The 24,607-nt window shown below is 37.0% G+C and overlaps 3 protein-coding genes and 1 long non-coding RNA gene across 4 annotated transcripts; 2 read left to right on the top strand and 2 right to left on the bottom strand.

Annotated features, from left to right (window-relative positions):
* Nucleotides 1-8,839: 8,839 nt before the first annotated feature.
* LOC149091099 (uncharacterized) lies at nucleotides 8,840-14,626 on the bottom strand. The gene is made up of 2 exons (XR_016196952.1): nucleotides 9,379-14,626; nucleotides 8,840-9,304 (listed from the first exon to the last, which is right to left on the bottom strand). It is a non-coding gene; the product is annotated as an uncharacterized LOC149091099 (long non-coding RNA).
* A 700-nt stretch (nucleotides 14,627-15,326) lies between these two features.
* Nucleotides 15,327-16,399, top strand: LOC149091098 (uncharacterized). The gene is made up of 3 exons (XM_089261131.1): nucleotides 15,327-15,573; nucleotides 15,634-15,973; nucleotides 16,048-16,399. The coding sequence occupies exons 1-3, from the start codon at nucleotides 15,486-15,488 to the stop codon at nucleotides 16,328-16,330; spliced, it is 711 nt and encodes a 236-aa protein (XP_089117257.1). The 5' UTR covers nucleotides 15,327-15,485; the 3' UTR covers nucleotides 16,331-16,399.
* Nucleotides 16,400-17,288: 889 nt separating this feature from the next.
* On the bottom strand, nucleotides 17,289-18,703 carry LOC115564769 (uncharacterized). Its single transcript, XM_089261613.1, has 2 exons — nucleotides 18,309-18,703; nucleotides 17,289-18,248 (listed from the first exon to the last, which is right to left on the bottom strand). Exons 1-2 carry the CDS (start codon nucleotides 18,552-18,554, stop codon nucleotides 17,346-17,348), a joined length of 1,149 nt encoding a protein of 382 aa, XP_089117739.1. The 5' UTR covers nucleotides 18,555-18,703; the 3' UTR covers nucleotides 17,289-17,345.
* A 12-nt stretch (nucleotides 18,704-18,715) lies between these two features.
* Nucleotides 18,716-19,806, top strand: LOC149091097 (uncharacterized). The gene is made up of 2 exons (XM_089261614.1): nucleotides 18,716-19,066; nucleotides 19,125-19,806. Exons 1-2 carry the CDS (start codon nucleotides 18,840-18,842, stop codon nucleotides 19,267-19,269), a joined length of 372 nt encoding a protein of 123 aa, XP_089117740.1. The 5' UTR covers nucleotides 18,716-18,839; the 3' UTR covers nucleotides 19,270-19,806.
* Nucleotides 19,807-24,607: the final 4,801 nt, after the last annotated feature.

The raw sequence follows: 24,607 nt of genomic DNA, 5'->3' as shown, positions 1-24,607 counted from the left end.
GCATGGCATATATACACTTGTCACTGATCCGCTGCCCGCGGCTCTTGCCAGTCTCAATTCCAGTTCTTCGCTGCAGTCCAGTTAAAGTCATAGCCCTCATTCTCGATTCATTATCTGTATGTCTCTCTGTCTGTCTCTCTGCCGTTCTGTCTTTGGCCAGAGCCATTGAAACCCTTTATTTGTTAGCTGCTTTTAAGCAAATTACAGCTTTTGCTTTTGCTTTTGCTGTTGATGTCGAGCAGGTTAATTTGGCCGCTCTCTGTGCACTGGGGCTACCTGCAGCTTGACTCTCTCTCTCTCTCTGTCACTGTCTCTGTCTCTGTCTCTATCTCTCTGCCGCTGCCGCTGCCCTTTGACGTTCTGAGCCGTCGTGGCATCCAACGTGAGTGAAAGCCGACGGCGTTGCGAATGCGTTTGTTGCTTCTCTTGTCATATGACTGTAAAACCTGAATATACTCATATTTTGCATACGTATGAAAGGCACGATTACATCTATTCTAATTTTCTCTTTGCAGCTCTGAATAATGTATGTATATTTAAAATAAACATTACTTTATTGATTAATACCTGATTGTTTTTACAGCAAATTCACGATGTCACTTTGCTTTATATTTATTCCCCTATGACAAATATAAATTCTCATAACACTCTTCTGGCTAATAATTACTGTATCAATTATTAGGAATTTGCATTTCTGAAGAAATAATCAATCAGGAATGCAATCAGACAATATCCATTCAATCAATACGCTGGATCAGTATGCTAGACTCGAGTCAGTCTTTGAAAGATTGTCGTTCAGTCAATCAGTGTGTCAGAGTAGATCAATCAGTCAGTCAGCAAGTGCTTCATTTCGTAAGTCTGACAATTAGTCAATCAGCTAATCAATCAGTGAGTCAGTCGATCAATCATTGCCTTAAACATTCAATCAATCAAGAAAATAGTTAAACAGTTCAATCAATCAGCCATAGGCTCAATCAGAATCAGTCAGGCACTCAGCTAATTAACTATCAATCAATCAGCAAGCAAACCATCTAGCTTCTAATATTCATTAAGTCAGTCAATAAACCTGATAGTCAATCAATCAATTAATTAATTAATTAAGTTGGTGTCAATCGATCACTTAAACAGTAAGTCCAAGCCAAGTTAACTAGTTAAGAAGCTGTCCATCAGCTAGTAAGTCCATCAGTCAGATCAATCAGTTAGCCAGTAAGTAAGTCAGTCAGTTCCTCAGCTCAGTGACTAAGTCAATCAATCAGTCAATCAAGTAGAGTCGGTTAGCCAGTCCATCAACTATTCAATCAGCTACTCAATCAGTCAGTCAGTCGGCCAATCAGATAACACATCAATCAGTTCTCTCTGCATACATGCAATATAATAGAAATTGTATTCAAATATTATTTCGAATCAAGTGCTTCTTCTTCTCTCGAATAAGCGCACGCTTGCAATAAATATATATCACTGACTGCAAAAAGTAAAGAAGGCAGCAACCGCTACCAATGCCCGAGCCACTAACCAGACAAAGTCCAACGGGTTGCAACCAAGTCAATTGGCCTCGTACCTGCCCCGCGGCCCTCGCGTCTCCTCGCTCGTCTTGTGCTCGTGCTCGGCCCATGGGTGCCATGGGTATGGTCGATCGTTTGACTCTGAGTCCGCCGACGTACGGTTAAACGCTTCACCTGTTCGCGCAAGGCGTTTGCTTTTGCCTGCCATAACTCTACCTCTCTGCGCCCCGTCTTCACTGACTTTGCCAGCTTGACTTTTGCAACCAAGAGGCGTTAGTTATTAAAACAACAACAGCAACAACAACAACAGCAACAGCAGCAACATCTACTACGATCAACGAACAGAGAGTCGAGAGCCAAGAGCCGAGAGATGTGAAGTCTGGAACCTGGGGGTCTGCATTAGTAAACGCGCGTGCTTCCTTGCCTGGTTGGCTGCCGGTTGAAAACTTGTTTCGATTATGAAAATTCCAAGCATTAATAACTCTGTTGCTCGATTGCGCTTTTTAAGACGGCAACGGGCGGCAAACTTGCTACAAAAATTTCTGTGCTATAAATAAAGCAAACACAAAACAGAAAGAAAGAAGAAAAAAAAACCATACATGAATATACTCATATATAATATATGTATATATGTATATATAGATATATAGAGTTTCATAAAGAAGAAACTCAAAATTCGTATCTTAACTGGCAAATGCATAAAATAGCCAACAGTAGCTGGCTAAAGTGGTTAAAATAAAAACTCTATCTACATATTTGCTGTCCCATTTTGAATGCTCGCTCAATTAGTGCAGAGAAGTGGCTTGGCTTTGGCAAAGTTAGTTAAACACTCGCTCTCTCACTCTTTCTCTCTCTCGCTCACTCTCTTTTTAGCCAATTTGAATTTCTTCTCATATATTTTCTATTTCCTTTCTTAACCTTCATCCTTTAGTCGCGTATACCCGTTTGCCGCATTTGGACCTGCTTCATATGCACTTGTAAGTATTTTATGTCGTTTGTCAGCTACGGGTTACAGAGACTTGCTAATAATTACAACAACCACAGCAAGTTTTCATGCAACACGCAACACTAGTCAGCAAAAATGCAGCTTGAGTTGGCGACAATAAATTAAATATAATTTTTATTTAAAGGTCATATATTTTTAATTCATTTAATTTTCAATATTTTTAAATTTATAATAATATATTTCTTCTTTTTTCAAAATAAAAAATATATAAAATTGATAGAAAATGAATTAACTAAATGTTTTAAAATTTATAATATATATTTTTTCTACTTTCTTCTATAAATATTTATTAAATCAACAAAGCATGAGTTTTACTAAATATTTATTCAATTCCTCTCAATATTTAACAACATTATTGCTCTATCTAAGAAACTGTCTGTAGTCATAAGTTAACATTTATTATTATAATAAGAGACGAGAATCAACTTCAAAGAGAAACTAACTAGCTGGTTATTCCATCTAAAAAATATTTGAGCTGTTTTTCAGCCAAATAATAGTGTCGTATATAATTTATGCTTTAATCTTTTAAAATATCAATAGTAAAGCAGCGTTTTTGGCAAAGGGTTAGCAAAATGTCGGCTATACATAAAAGGAAATTTGTAAAGAAATCTTCATTAGCTAATTCAATAACTTAATCGATCAGGCAGCTGTAAGCTTAGTTGGATCAAGATAATATTTTATGCATAAATTAATTATAATTAAGTTGTCTTTAACAACACAATTTAAGCAGGCTTTCTATTTATTAATACAGTGAATTGTGTTAACAGTTGATTACATAATCAAATTTATTACATTAATAAGTCAATTGAAGTTGATCAAAATTAATTTAATTTATTTTTTATTAATTATTAGAAGTTAAAATAGAATTTTTAAAATTTAATAAAATACACTGTTTATTTAAAATGATATTCAAATAAATTACAATATTATAATGAAAGACTGACAGCTTATTTATAATTAAATTATAATATATTATCGAATTTTAATATAATAAATTATATATTGTTTATTTAACATTTTATTTAAATAAATTTTAAAATTATAACATTACAAAATTTATACAGTTTGTTTATAATTATACTTTAAAAAAATATCAAATTTTAATATAATAAATTATATACATATTATTTAAAATTTTATTAAAATAAATTATAAAATTATATCAGAACAAATATTATACAGTTTTATTACAATTATGTATATTAAAATAAAATATTTATAAATTTTAGAAAGTTTACTTAACATTTTATTAAAATAAATTATTAAGCTATAATATATTCAATGAAAATTAATTTCAGTCTTATTATTAACATGTTTTATATAGTTTCCTTAAGCAAATGGATGCCAATCACACCGAATTCTCTCTCCGTTGTTAGTCAGTGTTAGCTGTTAACCTGTTACCACCTGCTAGTTGTTCGCTGTAGCTGCTGTTGTTGTTGTTGTTATTATTACCTTGTTTCTTCAGCTTCAGCTTCGTCTTTGTCCTCTGCTTGATCTGCCACTTTTGAGCTAAGGTTCATTGCAATTTCTATGCAAATTTATCTAATTTTTTACGTGTTAAATTTATACCTGTGTCTGCTGCATGTATTTGTGTGTGTGTGTGTGTGTTTGCTTGTTTCTTCCTCTTCTTTGTCGATAGTTAATCGTATGTAGTATAGTGGGCATGTACACAGGTATAAATGTAGCTGTTGGGGTTGGCAGTTCGTTTATAAAAGCAATTCATACATATTCATAATAATAGCGAGCAGATCTCATGCCAGCTAATTGCTCACTGAGCAGCTCGATCGGATGCCCACCTGTTGGCCGTAGCAGCCAGCTTTGGTCAGCTGCCAGGGCATTGGTATAAAACAAAAATGTATTTATGTATATAGACGTATACTACTAAATATAGTTAATGCTTGTGGCGTTAAGTATGAATCATGGCACATTTTTTATCGGCGACTAATTTAGAACTCGTGGGAAGCTTGACGGAATATTGATCAAATCACATTTTCTGATCAATTTCACAAGTTGGCAGATGCTTTTGGTTCATTTTTTGTGTGTGGGTATTGGAAATGGGAACTGGAGGAATAATTGAATTGTTAACAAACAGAAGAAGCCTTTGACCAGCTCATTTTCATCAAAAGCACGAGCCAACATGATATAAATCTAAAGATCTTTAAATCTAGAGACTAGAGAATGATTCTTTTCAAATATATCTTTACAGCATATCGATCTCTCACATATTTAGCTCTTGAGAAATCTCTTTGAATTTATATCAACTCTAGTTATTTCAGTTCATCTCAAGGCTAAAAGAACTTTAACTATACTGTATATTAAGTATATATAAATAGAAAATATAAATTTTCCCTTTATCGATTCATCTATTTTAAGCGCATATTCCTTAGTTTCCCTGAATCTCCTAGTCGGCTTTCTCTCTACTTCTCATATTCCTTAGTTTCCAGTTATCAACTTTCTCGCCTCTCTTTACTTTACCAATTCCCAATCCTTTTTTCACATTTCATTCTCTCATTTTCCTTACTTCCGGGCATTTTCTAGTCGCTCACTCCCTTGCTAAGCCAGCTGTATTTGCATGTTCTTTGCTTTTAGCATGCTCCTAATTTGGTTAACATTGTTTACGCTCTTGATTGCATTAGTTCGCCTTAGCTAAATTCGCGTAGAGCGGCAAAACAAATATATTAACGCTTTTAATAACAAGCATAGTCTGTCGTATTAGCCACACTTGCGTGGCCCAAAACAGGTGTTGCAATCGTAGCCACAAGCCAAAAACTTTTGTGGAAATACTTCAAAATACGTTGAAAAATGTTTCAGATGCAAACAGTTATTTTAGTAGCGTTATATGAGGGCAAATTAAATATTTTGTGTTAGTGCAGCATGAAACATCCATGTTTGGTTGTCCAAAATAATCGGCTTGTTTAGATAACTTATTTAACTTAGTTAACAACTTATTTAAAATAGGTTTTTTTTTGGTATTTTATTTTTATTTATTTATGTATTTCCTTATTTAATTTTGAATTTTTTTCTTTGTTTGTATTTAATTTTCTTTCGTTTGGTATTTTATTTCTTAGGTGTATTTCCTAATATAATATTTAATTTTTTTCTTTATTTTTGTATTTACTTTTTAAAATTTTTTTTTTATGTGAATTTCTTTATTTAAATTTTTAATTTGTTTTCTTTATTTTTGTATTTAATATTGAATAATAATTTTTCCTATTTTTTTTTATTTATCTTGAATTTTTATTTATTGTTTATTTTATTATTTAATTATTATTAGTATTATTATACAAGTAATTTCACCTGAGTTAGCTGAGTGCAGTAGATTTATTGTCTGCCTTGTCTGGTTGCAAAATCGCATTCCACTGGCTGAGGGCTCCAGTAGGCAACATAATAATGCTAATTTGATGCACCGCCAACGCTAAACAGTGGGCGTGGCCGAGAGCAGGGTCTGCCTGTTGAATAGAGGCAGCAGCAAGCTTGTTCTTGTCGCTCGGGCTCCTCTCTTAACTCCTAACTCGCGCGCGCAGCTGCCCAATTCGAGCTAACGGACAGCGCCAGTTACCAGTTACCAGGGGCAATTGGACGCAATTGAACGTTCAATTATCCATAGCCAAGACAAAGACTCTTAGTTGCGCTAGCTCGCAGAGAGTTGCCAGCGATATGATAGTTTTTTCTATACCCTAACAGAGGGCAGTTCAGCTAGCCTATGAAATGTGCATACAATGTGTGGGAGAGAGAGAGAAAGAAAACTGTGATCTGTGGAAAGAGTATTCGCAATGCGGGCTGCACAGTTGTTAAATCGGGCAGCCGCAGACATTCGTTAGGTGGCACGAGTCATGCCTCATCCACTTGCCACATTGATAAATGAACGTTAATATTCTGACTGCTTCTGCACTTAGCTGTTTATTCTAGTCTGACCCATTTCAGAGCCGCGGTCCAACAAGCCGGAAATAACTTCATTGGCATTGCTTACCAGAGCTAGAAGATGACTAGATGTCTGCTCAGAGAGGCATGTATTTGTTATATATATATATATACATGTTATGCATTCATATATGGATATTTAGATGTAGATGTTCTATTATTAATTTTGAATCGAGTTTCGCATTAATTAAATGAATATCTTAGATAACTCTATTTATTTTGATTCATAAAGTTTCATTATATAATAAATATTTTCATATTATTAAATATGTATACATACATATACACAAATTACTATATACTATATATATGTGTACTATATATACTTACGCCCTTTTGGGGCATGGCGAATCGGCTAGCAGCTGTTAATTTTCTACTTTTATAGCTAAAACTGTAATATCTGGCAAGTGGCTTCCAGCTGACCTTTGTAATGGACTAACATAAAAAAAAGTAGATTAACATATATATTATATATTCCATATGCATACATACATATGTACCACATATAAATAATTTTGGGGCTCGCTTCGTCACGTCATGTAGTCGAACTTCTCTACTGATAAATTTATTCATTATTAAATCAGTTTTCTTATCAATATTTTTTAGACCATAAACAAATATTGTAAAGCCCACTTCCTGATCTAGCTCTGCTATGATATATGCACCATACACAAATTTCATTTCTATCTACAGAAATTCTATTCATCTATTTAATGGCATCTATTTCTGATGCCCAAACAATTTTAAGGTATTTTATAAAAATGGTATAAAACTAAAAATAAATAGAGATAAAATTAAACCGATTTCAATAATAAAATTTGGTATTTTCAAATTTGTATTACAAGTTCCATAAGACATCATAATACAGATACATTCTCGATTCTCGATTGTAGATATAGTATGTATGTGTGTTTATAAAGATATGTGGTAATCCGCCTGCTTCGGCCCGCTGTTGACAGCACAGTTTCTTAGCCCATTTTATGGATAGAGCGTATTAATAAAAGAGAAACAGCGAGAAATGAGCTGGCATGGCGAAGATCATTAATGCACAGTTAAGAGCCTCCGGCTACAGGGCTCTCAGGTTTCGCCAATGTATCTATATACTATGTATGTAGATGTGTGTATAATGTGTGCTAAGTAAGTTTTGTTATAAGACTACATATCTTTTACGACTTTGGCCAGAGTCGAAGCAGATTAGTGGATGCTGCTGGTGAAGGGGCTGCGCCTCTGCTTAGTTAGTTAAGAGTTAAATTTGAACCTGTTCTTTTGGTTACAGTTGTCGCTGGGACGCTCGCTCGCTAGCTCGGCGCGATCTTCGTGCTCGGTATTATTAACGATCATTATGAGGTTTTAACTTAAGTGGTCAATTAACATTTGCATGACTGAAATCGGAATTGGAAATTAGTGTTTAACTAATTTATGCGTACAGAAAAAGAAACTCCTAGCGCTCGCTCAAAGAGAACAGGCTTGACAGCTCTCCGGCCTCTGGTCCCTTGAGCTCTCTGCGATATTTGTGGCCAAAGTCTGACGCAGGGCCACGTAGACTTTGAGGCGGGTTCATTAGACCTCGAAGACGCTGCATTTTTAATTACAAAAAATGTTGGAAAACACAACAACAAAAATAACTAAATCAGCTGCTTAAAGGCCCTTGACTCCAATCATTTCCAATTGTCGTGATCGAGGCAATAAACTTTGGTATTTTGTACCTTGATTGAAACATTTAAAACAAACTTTAATATATTTAACATCTAGTCAATATTTCTCAACAACTTAGTTAATATTAATAAATATTTTGACTCTCCTTTACACATATTTAAATGCTTCTATCTCGAGAACTATTTCAATTATATTTTGGCTTTATTCTTCTTCAATTAATATTAATTCAGTTCCCTGAAATGTTATAAATACATACTCTAATTTCCAAGCACATTTTTCTCCATTTTTTATTTATTTTTAATAAATTGTAAAATAATTATCTTTATAAAACAATCTCCAAGTGATATCAAAACACAATTAGCTTTTTTACTTTAAAAATTTTACCAAAAATCATTGTTGATCTTAAATTTGGGTTTGTGCTTTTCAACCGAATCGCTCGAGAAGTACTCGAAATTATAGGCGCCAACCACAATCGCATCCGAGTTCGAGTCCGAGTCCGAGTCTAATATAACTTTATCAATAGCTAATGTATGCGATTAGATACTTACCATGCGGCTCTTTAGCAGTTCACTTAGAGTCCATGATTAGATAGACTTGGGCCCCATGATTAGATACCCTACGTAGTGGCCAAGCGGTGACCAAACAAATTTCAGCTGGAATGTACAATAAGTTGAAAGGCCCGCAGATAAGATGTGATCAGAGGTTGGGCCCAAAAGCCACGTCTGAACCATAATTTTCTTCAAAGATGAATGAATGAAACGAATCGTCTTTATTGCCATAATATAATATATTTACTAGGTTAATTAGAGTCTGAGTAGTTGGAGTAGTTTGGATCTTATTTGTTGATATAAAAACTAATTTTGATATTGAATAGTCCGATTATTGCTCAGTTGGAACTGGATTATGGCGGTCGTGGTTGCCAGGCAGACATCGGCATTATCTTTGACGCATGGATATCGAGTGGTCTCTGGTCACATTTTTGATTAACAGCAAACCAATCGATACAATCACTAACCCTCTACGGGACACCACTTGACTCCATGCTCCACAGTCATATATATATAATATATGTATATGTATTGAAGTGTTTGCCTATCGCTGTATGGGTTTCTATTTGTCCGAGTTCGGGTTCTTGATAGGGTTATGAAATGGCTAGCTAGCTGCCTTGATGGGGCGTTTGGGTGGCTGCGCAAGTGTTATATGATTCCGACTTTGATAACTATTTTCAAATTTGCAAATTCATATAAATTATGAAATTAATAAAAAATTAGTTTTAGAGCTATGAGAACCTACCTGTATAAGACTTGTACAATTTTATGGGTAGTATAAAATGTGCTACGCTGTCTTAACCTACATTCAACTGTATTGAAAACTAACTGTAAAATACAGCTATATCAATATCAGAGCTTAATTGCTTAAAACTTTGCTTTTGATTGAGACGTCACGATGATTTGGAATTTGAAGATATAATTTCGAGTGGTTGGCCGCCTGACTGGCAAAGCTCTATTGGAGAACAGAGGGAGAGAGCGAGAGAAAAACCCAGAGTGTGCCTTCTTCATTAGTACCGCTGCTAGGTTCATTAATAGGTGTTATATTCGTTCCGGTTATGTATCGACGTTCTCTTGGTAACGCCTGGTAACGTCTCGACGGGGCGACCGCAACTAACATCCATTGCAATGCCTCACTTTACGTATATATTTTTGGTTTCCTTGATTAGATTTTCGCAACAAACCCCCCAGAACACCCCAGTCTAAACAAAGCGCTCCATATCCACTTGACTTTGCTGACAAATGGGAAGCACTGTGCGGTTGAAGGTTGAGTGCGTTGTAAACCGTTTACAGCCCATACTTCAGTATTTTTAGTGTCTATTATCTGAGTTGTGTAGACCAAATACCATATATACAGACATACATATATATGTATGTACATATGGCATAGACTCAACAGTTGGTTGTCGTTGACTCTCTTGACAATTGGCTTAGTTGTTTAGCTATTTTACCTTGTTGTCAAATGTTTGACAAGAGCAGTCTGCCCCAATCTTATCTAGAATCTAGCTGACCAGGCCATAGATGAGTACAGCTAGTTGTTAGCTCATCTCTCAGTCAGTCGGTTAGGCAAGACAAACAGTTAGTTGATTAGATGTCTACACAAAAACAGTTAAATTCTTTATAAGCTACTGAAGGGAAGGCAACGTTCTTAGCAAAGATATTTTGAGTATGACATGTACATATATAGAGAAGAGACAGAATAGAGAGAGATCAATAATTAGGCTTAGAGATTGGCTAATAAAAAATAAAATAAAATTCAAATTCTTTTAGAGAAACACGTATCATAAAAAAATTTAATTTTAGTTCTTGTTTACCTGAACACACACACACATACTTATATAGAGGCCTGGTGTCATCGAAGATCTTTCTTTTAACTGATGTCATCCAAAATTGCCACGCCTCTATTTGAAATATTGACCAAATTTTTTATATTTCTTTTGTAAACGGGCAAGTTTCATGCCTGGACCTTAATATATTTTTTTCTTTTTATATATCTATTGTTTTTCCATATTTTTTTATTGCATTTTGATGGATAAGGACACGGACGACATCTTTACCTGACAGTATTAGAGTTATTTAAAACAGGAATCTAATGCTGCCCGGTAAGATGTGAACAGATGTCCTAGCAAATAGGCAATCGCAGGTAAATATTTTAATTTTAGCACGATTTTGTTTATGTGGTGACATATTGGCATATGAATGCAAATATACCCAAACACCAATCAGTTTTCTGTTTTTTGTTTCTTTTTATTTCTTTTATTTTACGGGTGTGTTTCCGATGCCAACGGCGAAATTCTACTTTGGACCGGAGACCGCGAGATCGATGGCCACGGGGCGAGAGGATGGCGAGCATATGATGAGGCTAAAAAAAGCAACGCCTACCAGCGTGTATAACAATTTGAAATGGTGCACAGTTGGTGTACTACACACACACTCTCATACCCACACACACACACAGAGGCATGTCTATGTGTGTGCATGAACATTGGCACTGTTATTGTTGATGTATTTATAATTAAATCGACGACGTTGGCGCCAGTCGACAGTAACGCGATTTGTTGGTTACGCCAAGCACACTCACGCACACACACATACGCGCTCGCATTTTAATTGTTATAAATATATACATATTTATGCATAAATGTATATGTAGAGTAAGCGTCAATCGAGTATTTGTGTAATGGATAATCGTTAATTGAATATTTACACTTTGGTTTATTTTTTTATTTTTTTTTTGACACCGGAAACACACACTCGCGCACATATTTTAGATAGACGCACACACGTGTGCGCATTAGGCGCGCAGCGGCTGGCAGTGGTGCTAACCGTCTTGATCAAGCACCAAATAAGAATTGAGAAACGCGATAAAAAACTGAGAAACAGTCGGGCGGAAATTCAAAATCTTTTTAAAATGAGCTAACAGCGAGGTTGGCACAGCTGAATGTTAATGCTACCATACACAAGTGTTCGACATCCAACCGTTTGCGACACAACATCGAACCAGCTGAACAAACTCATTTGCTTGACAACAACAATGTTATTGCCTTAGCTGTTATTCAGCTGAGACTTGATGTTATAATTTAAAAGAAAATAGAGCAGCAGAATAAATACTATTTCTATTACTTTTTATATATGAGTGTGGGAAACTAAAATAGCAGTGAATTATAATGTTAGCTCACAATGGCACTGTTCTGAGCAGCCAACAAGTAACGTCAAACCAGGCGCAACATCGAACCTGTGCTTGGCGTGTTTGACAACGCAAATGTTAACTGGCTCCCTGGCGTTGGATTTGATTATGCCGAAATGTTCAATTTATAAATTAATAAATTATACAATTTTCTTTTAGGTATGTATGCATTATTAGTGTATACTTATACATTCCTTGAAAAATACTTTATCTTGATTATATATCATTAGAAATATATACTGAACTTCTTAAAATGAAATACATATGTATATTCCAAGAAATCTGTCTAGATTTTGGCGGGCTTTTTTCTTTTCTTTGGAAACTTAACTATTTGAGTTTAAAAAATTGAAGTCGAAATGAAATGTATTATTGTCTAGACCTAGGGATTACCTGCCTTATCACGGGGCTCGCCAAATGAAATTCGTTTAATTATCATGACCATGATTCGACGATTATTTCCATCAATTTGCGTAGAATTCATATTATTTAGCATTTTATAAATGTGCTTAAATGCTTTAATTATTTAGTTTTTTTTGGTGACACTTAACTGTGACAGCCAAATGGCGCTAAAGTTGCAATTGAGCACGTGTCAAGGGTCAAAGTCCGAATTATATATTTATATAATTTTCATTGATTTTCGATTTATTTATTTTTAATTTCAAGAAATGTGTGAAACACGCTTGGCCACCGTGCAAAGGTGTGAAAATCCTGAACACACATACACACGCACACACACATTCTCGCATGCAGAGACTGAAAATGCGATTCAATTTAAAGTTGGATGCATTTAACTGTATTTGTTTGGGGATTTGATTTCGTATGCAAACACTATTCGATTAATTCAATTGACGCACTTGATGTCAGTTGATGAATTTCGTATGAGTTTTATGTAAATATCTTTATATTTGAATTGCCTTTTCCTGCAGAGTTGCCTGTTTTATTTCATTATAATTCATTTGAAACTATTTCTCTTGATTGTCGTTTTTACCCACCCGGGTGGCAACATATAATTGAAGTTTATTTTATTTTATATACATATACCAGTGTACATATATTTCTATTTTATTTTTTAACGCCTCGAGAGACGAGCGAGCAGACGTCCAACAGGGCACGCGGCACACGATCAACTGTAACGGTAAAAACGAAACAAGTTTGATATAAAGTATAAAAGTTAAGTTCCAAATACAACAACAGACTTGTCGCCTATGTTAAGCTTAACATTAACATGTTGCAGAGACAAGCGTGAGCAGTCGCTGTTATTCAATTATTCGCTGAATCGTGTTCTCTTGGCTCTGCGGTCGTGAGCAAGAGAGAACACTTATTCCTTCTCCCTCTGTCCGCCTCTCACTATACACGCTGTGCGTTTTATTTGTTGTCGCATTCCTATTAGTTTGACATTTGTTTTTTGTTGATGTTGTTGCCCTAAACTACAGCCATCTCGTTTTGTCGCACACACTGCGGCCGGCCTGTGGCGTGCTGTAGTCATCCTGCTCACAGCACACATGTTGCGACCGCATGGTTTCTGCTTTAGGTTCGATCGTTCGTCTGGCTGTGCGTCGACTCGGGCAATGTTAGAGTTTGTACATGCATGCGGAACAGCACTGCGTGGCTGGCTCTGCGTATGGTTGGAAACAACAAATACACGCTGCATTGGCATTGTAAGTCCAATTGTAAGCATTTTTCTGAGCCGGCCTTCGGTGCTGAGCGAGGTGCTGTTATCAGGCACTAACTAGTAAATCTTCTCATCCAACCAATTTTCGACATGTTCACTCAATTAATGAGAGCAGTACCCTACCCTGCCCAACCAACCAATCTATCTATCCATCTATCCATACTCACACACGCCGCTAACTAATTCAGGTTTGATTTGGAGCGTTGTTTGGTGGGAAATGCGCAGACAGCGAGCAGCGAGCAGCGGTCGCAAATTGTCTTCCTCACCTAACTGGACAATATTTAAAGACCCTAATTGATATAGTTTTGGACAGCTTGAGAAATGATTTGTGCTACATACACACAAGCCACCAGACACATGTTTGTCCAAGCAATACGTAATGTATGCATACGCATACATACACACATTTTTGGGCATATGTGTGAGCATGCATTTGTATTAGGTTTGCCAAATATCTCATTCGGCATATTTTTTTTTGCTTTAAGCATAAGCGCAAATACATGCCTGATACGATATCTATGTGTGTGTGTGTGAGTGTATGTGTCTTTAAGGGGAAGAGTGGTAGGCTCTCACACTGTCATCGTCAACCGAAACTCACAATTTGTTGGGTTTGAGCAGCAGCATGTTGTTGCTTTAACCGCTGCCGTTGCCGTTGCTGCCGCTGCCGCTGCCTTTTAGTTTCATGAGCAGGAGATCATTGTCAGGTCCGGTTCTCAATGTTCTTTTGATTTTTTTTTTCGTTTTCGTCTTATAGCACATACACACACTTCACACACTGCGTACCTACTATGCGTAAAAGTCTCCTGTAGTTTTTTAATTTCAATTTTTTTTTTTCGCTTGGCTCATTTCGTGGCCCCTTCTCAACGAAAGCCCTTTGCCCATTCCAGCCGGACCTGCTTCTGCGTCTGTGCGTCTCATCTCATTCAATGCTGTTCACTCACTCACTCTCTCTATCTCTCCTTTTCTCTCCATCTCGTCCTCTTGTTCATTGCTCATGAGAATCCACCCTGGGGCAACTAATTAAAAACGGAGCATTTCGAAGGAGGGATGCGCGAGGAGATCGACAATGTTCACAAAATATAATTCCTGATCCTTACGAGCAACAAATTGTTCTTCATTTCAATTTTTCCATTTGAATTGATAAACTAGAGGCCTTACAAAAAATCAATAAAATAAAATCAAATCAAAAATGTTTATCAAATTAATTAATAACTTAAATTTAAATATAAATATAAATAATTCAAACTCATAATATAAGAATGCAATAAATTGTTAAGCAAGATAGAATTACCATAAGCTTAGCTAGGATTATTTGGATTATTGAGTAAAACAATTATATGATTTATATATGGGAGTGCCCAACTAGTGATACCCTAAACACACACACATACATATTCATAAGATGATGCACGTCCTTATGGGCTTTCACTATGATACGGTGAATTATGACTGCTATTCAATAACTTTTCATTCATGATTAATATGATTTATATACTTTATTATGCTCTGAGCCCATACAATATAAAAGAAGAATGTGTTTTCAAAATGTTGGTAACAGGCAGAAGGGAGAGGTGTGGCAGATACCACAAAATGTAACGTATATTCGGAAATGCCAACCGTCCAGTCTGTTTAACCTGTATTAGATACAGATCTAGTCTTTGTTTTTGTTGTTTATCAAAGTCTATTACAGATATCTTTTAGTTGCTCATGTCCGATTATAGAAATGTTTCTTCTTATGTGTCTTTGCCAAAAATTGATTTCCTTTGTTTATGAGCTGAAATCAAATTGTATATTAATTACATATCAGAATTAGCTATTTTCTGCAGAATAACTATATGGAGGTATGTTACAGTAATATTTTGTAAGAATTTCCTTAACAGGTGCAAAAACATTTCGTTACACAAGTGGACGGTGTTGGCGTCGAAATTGCATATAAAAGGCATTCCTATGGGTGCTACTAATTCAGTTTGAGTTGGGCAAGTGAGAGTACATCATGAAGCTGAGCCTGAACGTGTTGACCCTGTTGAGCTTGGCATTGTGCGCCAATGCATTGGTCTATTACACCAAAATGGACAAGGGAGGTAAGAGAGTATAGGGCTACCAATTCAAGCAAGTCGTCAATAAAATCTAACGGGTCTTAGCCAATGGATGCAAGCCCAAGTCTTCAGCAGCAGGCAAACCAGAAAAGCCTGGCTCGCCAGACCCGACAAACGCACCAAACCCGACAGACCCGACAAAACCGTCAGAGCGAAGGGCAAGAGACGACACAGGAAAAGCGCCAGACCAAGGACCACCAGCAGAGCCTGGAGGAACGGATTCATCAGGAGGAGGAACGGATTCATCAGGAGGAGGAGGAGGAGGAGGAGGAGAAGGAGGAGGAGGAGGAGGAGGAGAAATAAAAGTGGGTGAATTTGTCAATGATGAAAATACGTGCGGAGTGAATGTGTGCCAAAATACCGAGGGTGATGCTTTAGTACTTTAGTAAGTTTCTCTCAAATAAGCTCTTCAAATCCCATTCAAATCTAATCCTCAAATCCAAATTTTACACAAAACAGCTGCCAGAAGCCGGCACCGTTTGAGATGTGCAGTACCGATGGAGTGTCCACAAAAACACCGTTTCCGGAGTGCTGCTGGACGTGCGTTGCTTATACTAATTGCGAGGAAACAGACCGTACCGGTACAGGTGGTGGTGGTGATACTGGTGATGGTGGCGATGGTGGTGGTGGCGATGGTGATGGTGCTACTCCTGACGGTGGTGGTGATGGTGATGCTGAGACAAGGACCATGCCGAAAAAAGGGAAAAAAAATCGGAAAGCAATTGATTTCAAAAAATATTAAAATTGGAAGGAAAACGGAGACAATTAATTTGTTTTCACGTTTTAGTAAAACAATTTAAGTAATAATGAATTAGAAACGTATAGAGAAAAGTATAGATAAATCAAAAATATGTTGTATATTAGTCGTAGAATATATATTTAGATAAACAAAAACAATTAATTAATCAAATTATTGATCTTGAGCTTAAAGCTTAAGGCTTTTATTTATGTTATACCTAATTATATAACTAATTAATTATATTGGATCAATGTTATAATTTTGTTGCTATTATTTATAACATTTCTATTTTATTTGTGATCCATCGGTAATATGATTGACTTATGTTACTTTACAATTATTATTGATCTTTATAATACATCTATTCACCGATTGATGTAGTATATTATGATTGATTTTTTATATAATAAATAGTTATATAGCAACAAGTTTCGATCTTAGACTGCAGAGTACTTAATACGCAGCAATTGTCTATTTTGCAGACTTTTATTTCAAGGTTTTCAAGTCAGTCGCTTGTAATATAATCCAAAATGGCCACGCGCTAGGCAATATTAAAATATTCCAAATATTGGGGTAGCAACACATGCATGTGTATATGTACATGGGTATTATAGATCTTAAACTACAGAGAATATTGCTCGATATATCCTTAAAGAAGGTCTAACGTATTATATTTTAATATTATTTTTAGCGCTCAGGAGCTCTAGGTGCAAAAGGGATTATACAGATGGTGTAAAGTACTATATTTCCATATGCTGAGTGCTCTAGGTCTAAAAGGGGTTAACAGAGAAGGTATAAAGTATAATCTTTCCTAAGTTAGTTAGGTCTAAAGTTCTGAATAATATGACCTCCTAGCTCTAAAAATAGGCCAAAAAGCTGACTTAACCCAGATAGAAAGACCAACTGGCAATTCGAACTTGAAACCATATATAATTTCCTCCAATCAAATGCAGTATATACAAATATAAATATATATTATATATATATATAAATATATATATATAAATATCAGAGTTGGCTAATGTGTATCGAGTGGCTGGTAGCTGAAAGTCCGTTGATTGCGCCGCTTTCGATAGCTGTTGGCGGCCTTCTGCTTGGCCTCGACGGCAGCGCAGGCCGCCCGATAGGCCGCCTGCTTGGTCTTCTCGTAGTCATCGCGTGCGCTGTCCAGCTGCTTTTGGAGCGTGGCCAGGCGGTTTTTGGCCGCCTCGAGCAGCTGCACCTTGGTGGTCATTTCCTGCTGGGAGCCGAGCGCAACTGTTTGTATGTTGGCCAGATTGTCTTTGACCGTCTTGTGGAGGGCGGTGAGGGCCTCGAATTGATTAGTGGCCGCACGAGCTGCCTCGATGGCGGCATTCATGTTCGTCTCCGTGTTCTGCAGCGAAGCGGACTCCTCCTCCACCACGGCATGGGCCTCTTGCATTTCCAGCTCCAGCTGCTGCACAACCATCTGCTTGCCGGTGAGCGCCGCCTCGGCGGCCTTGGCCGATTGGAAGGCCTTCTCGGCCAGCTCCTGCTTGATGTGCTGGGCGGCCATTTGGCCGGCGGCATGCTGCGCCTCGTTGGCCGCCTTTGCGTCCTGCGCCGCCTTCACGGCTATGCTCGAGCTCTTCTGCTTGGGATCGCCGGGCAGGAAGATCTTCTTGACATCGCAGCCCTTGGTGATGTCCTCGTTGCATTTGCCACCCACGCCCGTGCCACCAGAACTTCCAGATCCACTGCCGGCTCCACCTCCTGATCCGCCACCAGCTCCGCCGCCGCCGCCGCCGCCGGCGCCCCCTCCCGCTCCGCCGCCTCCACCACCATCAGAGCCGTCGACTGGCGGATATAGCGAGGACCCCTCCACCTCCATTGCATCAGCGATAGCCGCAAAGTCCGAGTAGAGATTGGGCGGCCAGGCCATGCGCTTGCGCTGCTGCCGCTGTGGATGCAGTGTGGACGAATTGGCTAGACTGGAGGCCACTCGCAAGGAAGCACCTACCTTAACGACTCGATAGCCAAGGCTGTTCATCCTGGGCCACAGCACAGACATTGCGAGCAGTAGCCAAAGGCATGCGCTTTGCACTCGCATGGAGACAGCTATTGCAAGTCCAACTGGACGAGGTACTTTGCTCAGATGCCAGCCAGTTGCCTGGCGTGCTTTGATTTTGATCTCAATGAAATCGCTGTGTCCAACTGTTCCCGCACCATCAATGAAACCGATCCCCAACCAGCAAACTTCATTCATAGTTCCAGTCGAGGGATGTGCAGCTGTAGCTGGAATACATTTGTCTCTGACTTCGATTGACAACTTCGTCTCTGTTGTTGTTGTTTTTTCGCTCCAGGTTTCTATGAATTATGATTATTTATCGAAAAATAAACTGAGCAATCGATCGTAACCGAATTTTGTTTATGAATTTGTACACAAAAAACGGCTCGCATGTCATCCGCTCCTAATGGAATGGGCTATAAAAGCCGCCTTGTTGTTGGCATTGACCACAGTTGGAGGCGGTGCAGCTAACGGTTTCTCGTCATGCAATACATGGGCGGCATTTGGTTCGTTTGGCTCGGATTGATAATGTGTGGCAATGCCTTGGTGCACATGGTGCCGGCGCAGAAGGACGGGAAGGCCGCCAGGAAGCTGGAGAAGGGCTGCGAAACTCCGATGGGTCACCTCAATGCGGGCGAGGAGATAAACGATGACAAGACGTGCGGTATATTCGTCTGCCAGGATGACGAGGGCAATGGTCTCTATCAATTGTGAGTCTGGCATGAAGTCTTATAGCTACTCCCTCTCTTCCTCCCCCTCTCTTTGCAGCTGTCAATCACCGGTGAACTTTGCCAATTGCGAGTTCGATCTGGTCAATACAAAAGGTCAATTTCCCGACTGCTGCTGGGAGTGTGTGACGGGCATCCCATGTCCCGAGTTCAAGCCAACTACACCACAGACCTTCTTCCTGTGAGGATATAACTCAATTGGGCTGATCTTAAAGCTGTCGCGCTTCAACAATGTTGACTCGATATATTGCCAATCAGAATCTGGCGTATCTTTAGGCAGTTTCTAATCAAGTGTAGAATAGATTGTAATGTTGACTTTTTCGCACTATACGCCCATGTCTGTCTGTATGTGTGTGTGTGTGTGTGTGTGCAGCACCTCAACATTCCATTTGCGTCTCATTTGCTGTCTGGTCTCCGTCTGTCTGTCTGCCTGTCTGTCTCTCTGTCTGAGTGCGCGCGTATCTTTGTATCTCATAGATACACACAGCGCATTCTAAAGTGTCTACAAGTGATGAGCACGGCATTTAGTTGCAATTTTCAGTTTCACTTGGCGACGACGCAACGTCGACGCCGCTGCCGCCGCTTGAGAGGAAAACAAAGTAAAAGACTCGCATAGACGAAATAAAAATAAAAATAAATAAAATGCAAACGGGCAAAAACAAAAGCGTCCAAATAGACATGAATTGCTATAAAAATGTGAGCTATGCTAAATGCAAATGCTAAAGGCGAGCAGCAAACCAAATAAAAAAAAAAATGATAAAACTAAAAAAAAAAGAAAAAATCTATGGCTGCGCGACAAACTGACACAAAGTAGAAATGGGGAAAAAAAAAAAAAATATATATATATATATATATTTATAAGTATATATTTAGAGGCAGAACAGAAAAATCCAATAAGTTTATAGTAAATAGCTCTAAGTTTAAACTTGTTATCTAAATACTGAAAGTACACGCAAAAAAAAAAATAAAAATAAATAAAATATGTTTAATCTTAATTTTGCATTTATATATTAGTAGAAAACTGCCAAAAATATTTATGTTAGCTAATATGCCACAATATTATATTTTTGTTTTGCAATAAAACTTATTAAACTGAAAAATTAGTGTACAAAATTATAACAAAAATATAAAAAATAAATACATAAAATAACTAAATTTATTCGACGAATTCAGCAAATATTTTTGTTATTTTTCCATGCAAATTTCAATACATTAAAATATATTGTATATCATATTTTTCTTATATGTTTCTATATTCTATATTTATTTATATATATTTTTAATATTATATTTATTTTTAATGTCTAAAATTTGTTGTAAAATATATTGTATATCATATTTTTCTTATATGTTTTTATAATATTTTCTATTTTTTATTTTTATTTTTATTTTACTTTTTTATATGTCTAAAATTTGTTTTACAGCAGTTCTTAAATATTCTTTAAACACATGAAAATAATGGTCTGAATTTGTTGGCAATATAGATTTTAAGCTCATTTGAAAATATAAACTTAATTACTATATCATTATAATATAATTAAGCTGCACTACCTCAGTCATTTGGGCCAATCGAAATCGAGTAGCTCGTTTCGTATCTAGGGCCAAAGTGTGCAGAGCTACTTAAACCTATTCAGCTTTATTAGTTTATATAATATTCCAATTTCAAATTAACATTAATTATTATAATGTATAGCTGCTACATACATACATATACACATAGTATGTATTAATGTATGTACAAAGTCTCTAATGGACTTGCGTCTGTCTATAAGCTATATTTAATCTTTAGTTGGGTTTCGGTGCTTGGGTTAATAGTTCAGAATGCGATTCGATTATTCGGGCGATCTGAAAAGCTGAGGCGAGACATGCGCTGACAGCATGAACAAAGTCTGAACAGCAAAAGTCGAGGTCAAAGGTTAAGCGGCGCATTGATAAGGCACACGGGGCAATTACAAGCTCGTAGTCGTAACTTAGCCATTCCATGTCAAACTGTGTCAGATGGCATATTAAAATGAAAATCTTAAACAAAAAACTGTTCTAGTTGTTGTTGCTGTGGCGCTGCATTAAATAATCAGCTTGATAACCCCGCGTGGTTGCCGCTGTGGTTGCGCACTGTGGTTTCGTATGGCAATGGGTGCTGCTGGGACCACCGAAGCGAACTAAAAAACCCAATTGAAGCTGACGCTAAAAAAACTGAAAACTGATAATCTGTCAAACATACACACACATGCACAGTTATGCATGCATGTGTGTGTGTGTGCGTGTGGAGACACTCACAAATATTTATTTTTAATGCCCTATTAAAATAGAACTCACCAAATGCGATTGCGTTCATCGATGAATAAACAAATACAAAATTAAGTTTGCTTATCACCTATGCATGTATGTGTGAATGTGAACACACACACACATTGATAAGGCAACAGTGACAGCTTATGCATGTGTCAGAGTTCAAAACTGAGCATTACGTATGTATATCAAATGGAATACTTAGACAGCTCTAGACAAGCGTTTAACGCATTTTAAGTATCAGTCGTTGCTCGTTATCAGCAGGTCAGAGTCAGCTCACAGCCGAGAGCCCGGCTCGATGTGGAGCAACGTTGTCCAATGACAACCAACGGCTGCACACAGAGCACATTCTTAAGAATGTGATTATGTCCATAATCAAGAAGGAAAACAAATGAAAAATGATTTGGAATATTCTTGAGTAATTTTATAGCTGATATTGCCTCACTTGGAAGAGTCATAAAAATGTACAATTAAAATATTTCAAATTAAATTTGATTTGAGCTCAGCTGCAAAATGGAAATATATTTCATAATGTTGAACAATTTAGAGTTCTATATAAATATATAGATTTTTGACTTAAGTGATTTTATTTAAGTTTTAAATAATAATTAATATGTATATATGTATACATTTTATATATTTTTTTAATATACATCATTTAATATAATTTATTTTTATTTTAAAATTTGTATAAAATATATTATCACTTTTTATCATTTTTTAAAAAGTATTTTTTTTTTTTAATTTTTATTTTATAACTTTTTTGACAAAATATAATTTATAATATTATTTTTAATTACTTTAATGTACTGCATTACATTTATTTTTACTAATATTAATTTTTAAATTATTATTTACATTTATTTTATTAATTAATATTCATTTTTTAATTACTTTTTACAATTATTATATTATTTTGTACATCACCAACTATTTATAATTATTATTTAATTATTATTATTATATTTATAATCATAATATACTAAATATTAGAATAGATTTTTATTATAATATATTAAAAATATTACTAACCTGTAGTTTGAATTGTATTCTAGCTGCTGTGGTCTCTAACCATGATAGTATCCAAGTTCATTCTATAAAAAAAATATATACATATATTAAAATATTTTGTAAAAAAAATCTGTTTTATTTTCTCATAATTAAAATATATATACATATATTAAAATATTTTGTAAAAAAAATCTGTTTTATTTTCTCATAATTAAAATGCTTAATAAATTAGTATATATATATATATATATATACATATATTCTACGTCCATATATTTTCCTTATAAACTTGTATTTATTCTCTTTATCATATTCATAAATATTATTTGAAAATTATGTGTTTTCTGTCGCATGTTTATTGCTTAGGGAATAGACATAAACTTAAAAATATATATTTGAATTAAAATATAAATATTAAAAATGCGTAACTGAGTATTAAATTTTAGACATTCAAAAGGGAAACTAAGTTTCTAAAAATGTCCATTAAATGTCAGCTAAAATTTGATTTATTTAAACATCACTTGACATACTTCAGCAATATTATAAAATTCTGTTTCTGGGTTTATATAGCATCCAAGAAGCCTGGAGCTGCAACAGGTTGCTCTTAGCCAGTTGGCAACCGGAAATCCAGTTATGTAGCTGCAGCTTCAGTGATTCCAGGGTAACGTCAACAACAACAACAACAACAAATACAGCGACAAAATGTAGCCAAGTATTTGACGCCGTTGGGGCTATCAATGCAATTGAACTCTTGGTAACGGCAATCAAACAGGTAGAGAGAGAGAGAGAGAGAAAGAAAGAATATGCTTCTACATATATAAGTTTATTGATAGGTAAGAACATATTTATACATATATACTTATGGACGAACAAGTAAGACAACTTGCTGAATGTTTTGATACTGGTGGCGAGATCTGTTGAACTCATTTTAATTACAAGTAATCTTTATAAATAGAAAACATGACGAAGACACCCAGGCACGTCAGAGCAGCATCCGTGGAGGCACCGATTTATGCATGAATGCGATGGACAACGACCAAGGCATAGGCATAAATCAATGATGAGCAAGCCTCCATGCCGGGGTGCAGCATCCTAAACGGCTGGCGGGGCGGGGCGGTTGTGGAGTGTGGAGTATGGAGTGAGCTCCTGCCAACTCGATGCAAACCCAAACGTAGAAGCCAAATGCGAAATATGAACTGGCAATGGCCATAAATGAGTAATTGCTGACATTGCCGTTGCGATTGCCATTGCCCCGGCTCTGCCTCTCTCTGCCCCTCTCTCTACCATTCTGGTCTGGAGTCCGGTTCCATTTTTAGCGGAGACAACAACCCATAAATGTGCGCTAAATGCAAGCTGACCAGGCTAAGAAGCGCAGCTATACTTAGTGACCATGCAGGGGTTTGGCTTGGCTCCACTTGGCATTCAATTACAGGTACAGGTAATGGTACAGGCACAGCCCCCATGCCAATTCGAGTTGGAGTTGGACTTGGAGTTCTGCTGAAAAATGCTCGGTGTCTCGGCTTGGGCTTGGCTTTTTGGTCTTGAGCGCGGACGCGCGGCTTCCAGGTAATGTCTCTCTAACGGTATGCCATGATACTTGTTTGTATCTCTATATCTCCATCTTCTTCTGCTTCAACTTGAACTGCAGCTCCAACACCCAACTCCCAGCTGCAACTTCAATTCCAACTTTGTCTGTTTTTCTTCTTCTTCTTCTGCTTCTTTTTTTTCCTATTTGAATCTGGCGTTGCGATGCGCGCGCCTCATGTTGACAAACTCACTTAACAAATCCACAACTACTTATATAACCCGAAGTACAACAAACAGTAATTTTTCTCGCTTCATTGGCATCGTCTGCCTTCTGTCGTCCGTCGGCCGTCGTCTGTCGCTTGCCGGGAAGAAGCCTGTAAAGCGAGCATAAGCATATCGGCGGTTTGTTTAGCCAACTTGTCTCAACCCGGACAGCAGCAAGAGTGTCTCTCCCTCTCTCTCTCTCTCTCTCTTTCTCTCTCTGTGTGTGAGGGGCAACTTAAGACTGGCTGCTGCCAGTTAAGTAAATAGAAATTGAATTGTACAAAGGCCACAGACACTGCCACAACAGAGCTGCAGCAGCAGCAGCAGCAGCAGCGGCAGCTACTCGGCATTGTCGCTGACCGTTGTTTGCCTTGCTCTACAGTTCTTCATAGCCTGGACATGGGCCTGGGACTGGGCGCGGCTGTTGCTATA

Source organism: Drosophila navojoa, chromosome 5 (genome assembly GCF_054131105.1).
Source record: "Drosophila navojoa isolate 15081-1374.11 chromosome 5, UAZ_NAV_1.0, whole genome shotgun sequence".
Lineage (NCBI taxonomy): Eukaryota > Metazoa > Arthropoda > Insecta > Diptera > Drosophilidae > Drosophila > Drosophila navojoa.
The sequence above is the reverse complement of the archived record's forward strand: the minus strand, read 5'-3'. Positions and strand labels throughout refer to the sequence as shown.

Bases quoted from the DNA above. Each gene is read 5' to 3' on its own strand.
- LOC149091097 (XM_089261614.1), top strand. From the start codon at position 18,840: ATGCAATACATGGGCGGCATTTGGTTCGTTTGGCTCGGATTGATAATG. The intron at 19,067-19,124 runs GTGAGTCTGGCA...CTCTCTTTGCAG, and splicing joins GGCAATGGTCTCTATCAATT to CTGTCAATCACCGGTGAACT.
- LOC149091098 (XM_089261131.1), top strand. From the start codon at position 15,486: ATGAAGCTGAGCCTGAACGTGTTGACCCTGTTGAGCTTGGCATTGTGC. The intron at 15,574-15,633 runs GTAAGAGAGTAT...AACGGGTCTTAG, and splicing joins CACCAAAATGGACAAGGGAG to CCAATGGATGCAAGCCCAAG. The intron at 15,974-16,047 runs GTAAGTTTCTCT...TACACAAAACAG, and splicing joins GGTGATGCTTTAGTACTTTA to CTGCCAGAAGCCGGCACCGT.
- LOC115564769 (XM_089261613.1), bottom strand. From the start codon at position 18,554: ATGAATGAAGTTTGCTGGTTGGGGATCGGTTTCATTGATGGTGCGGGA. The intron at 18,249-18,308 runs GTAGGTGCTTCC...CTGCATCCACAG, and splicing joins TTGGCTATCGAGTCGTTAAG to CGGCAGCAGCGCAAGCGCAT.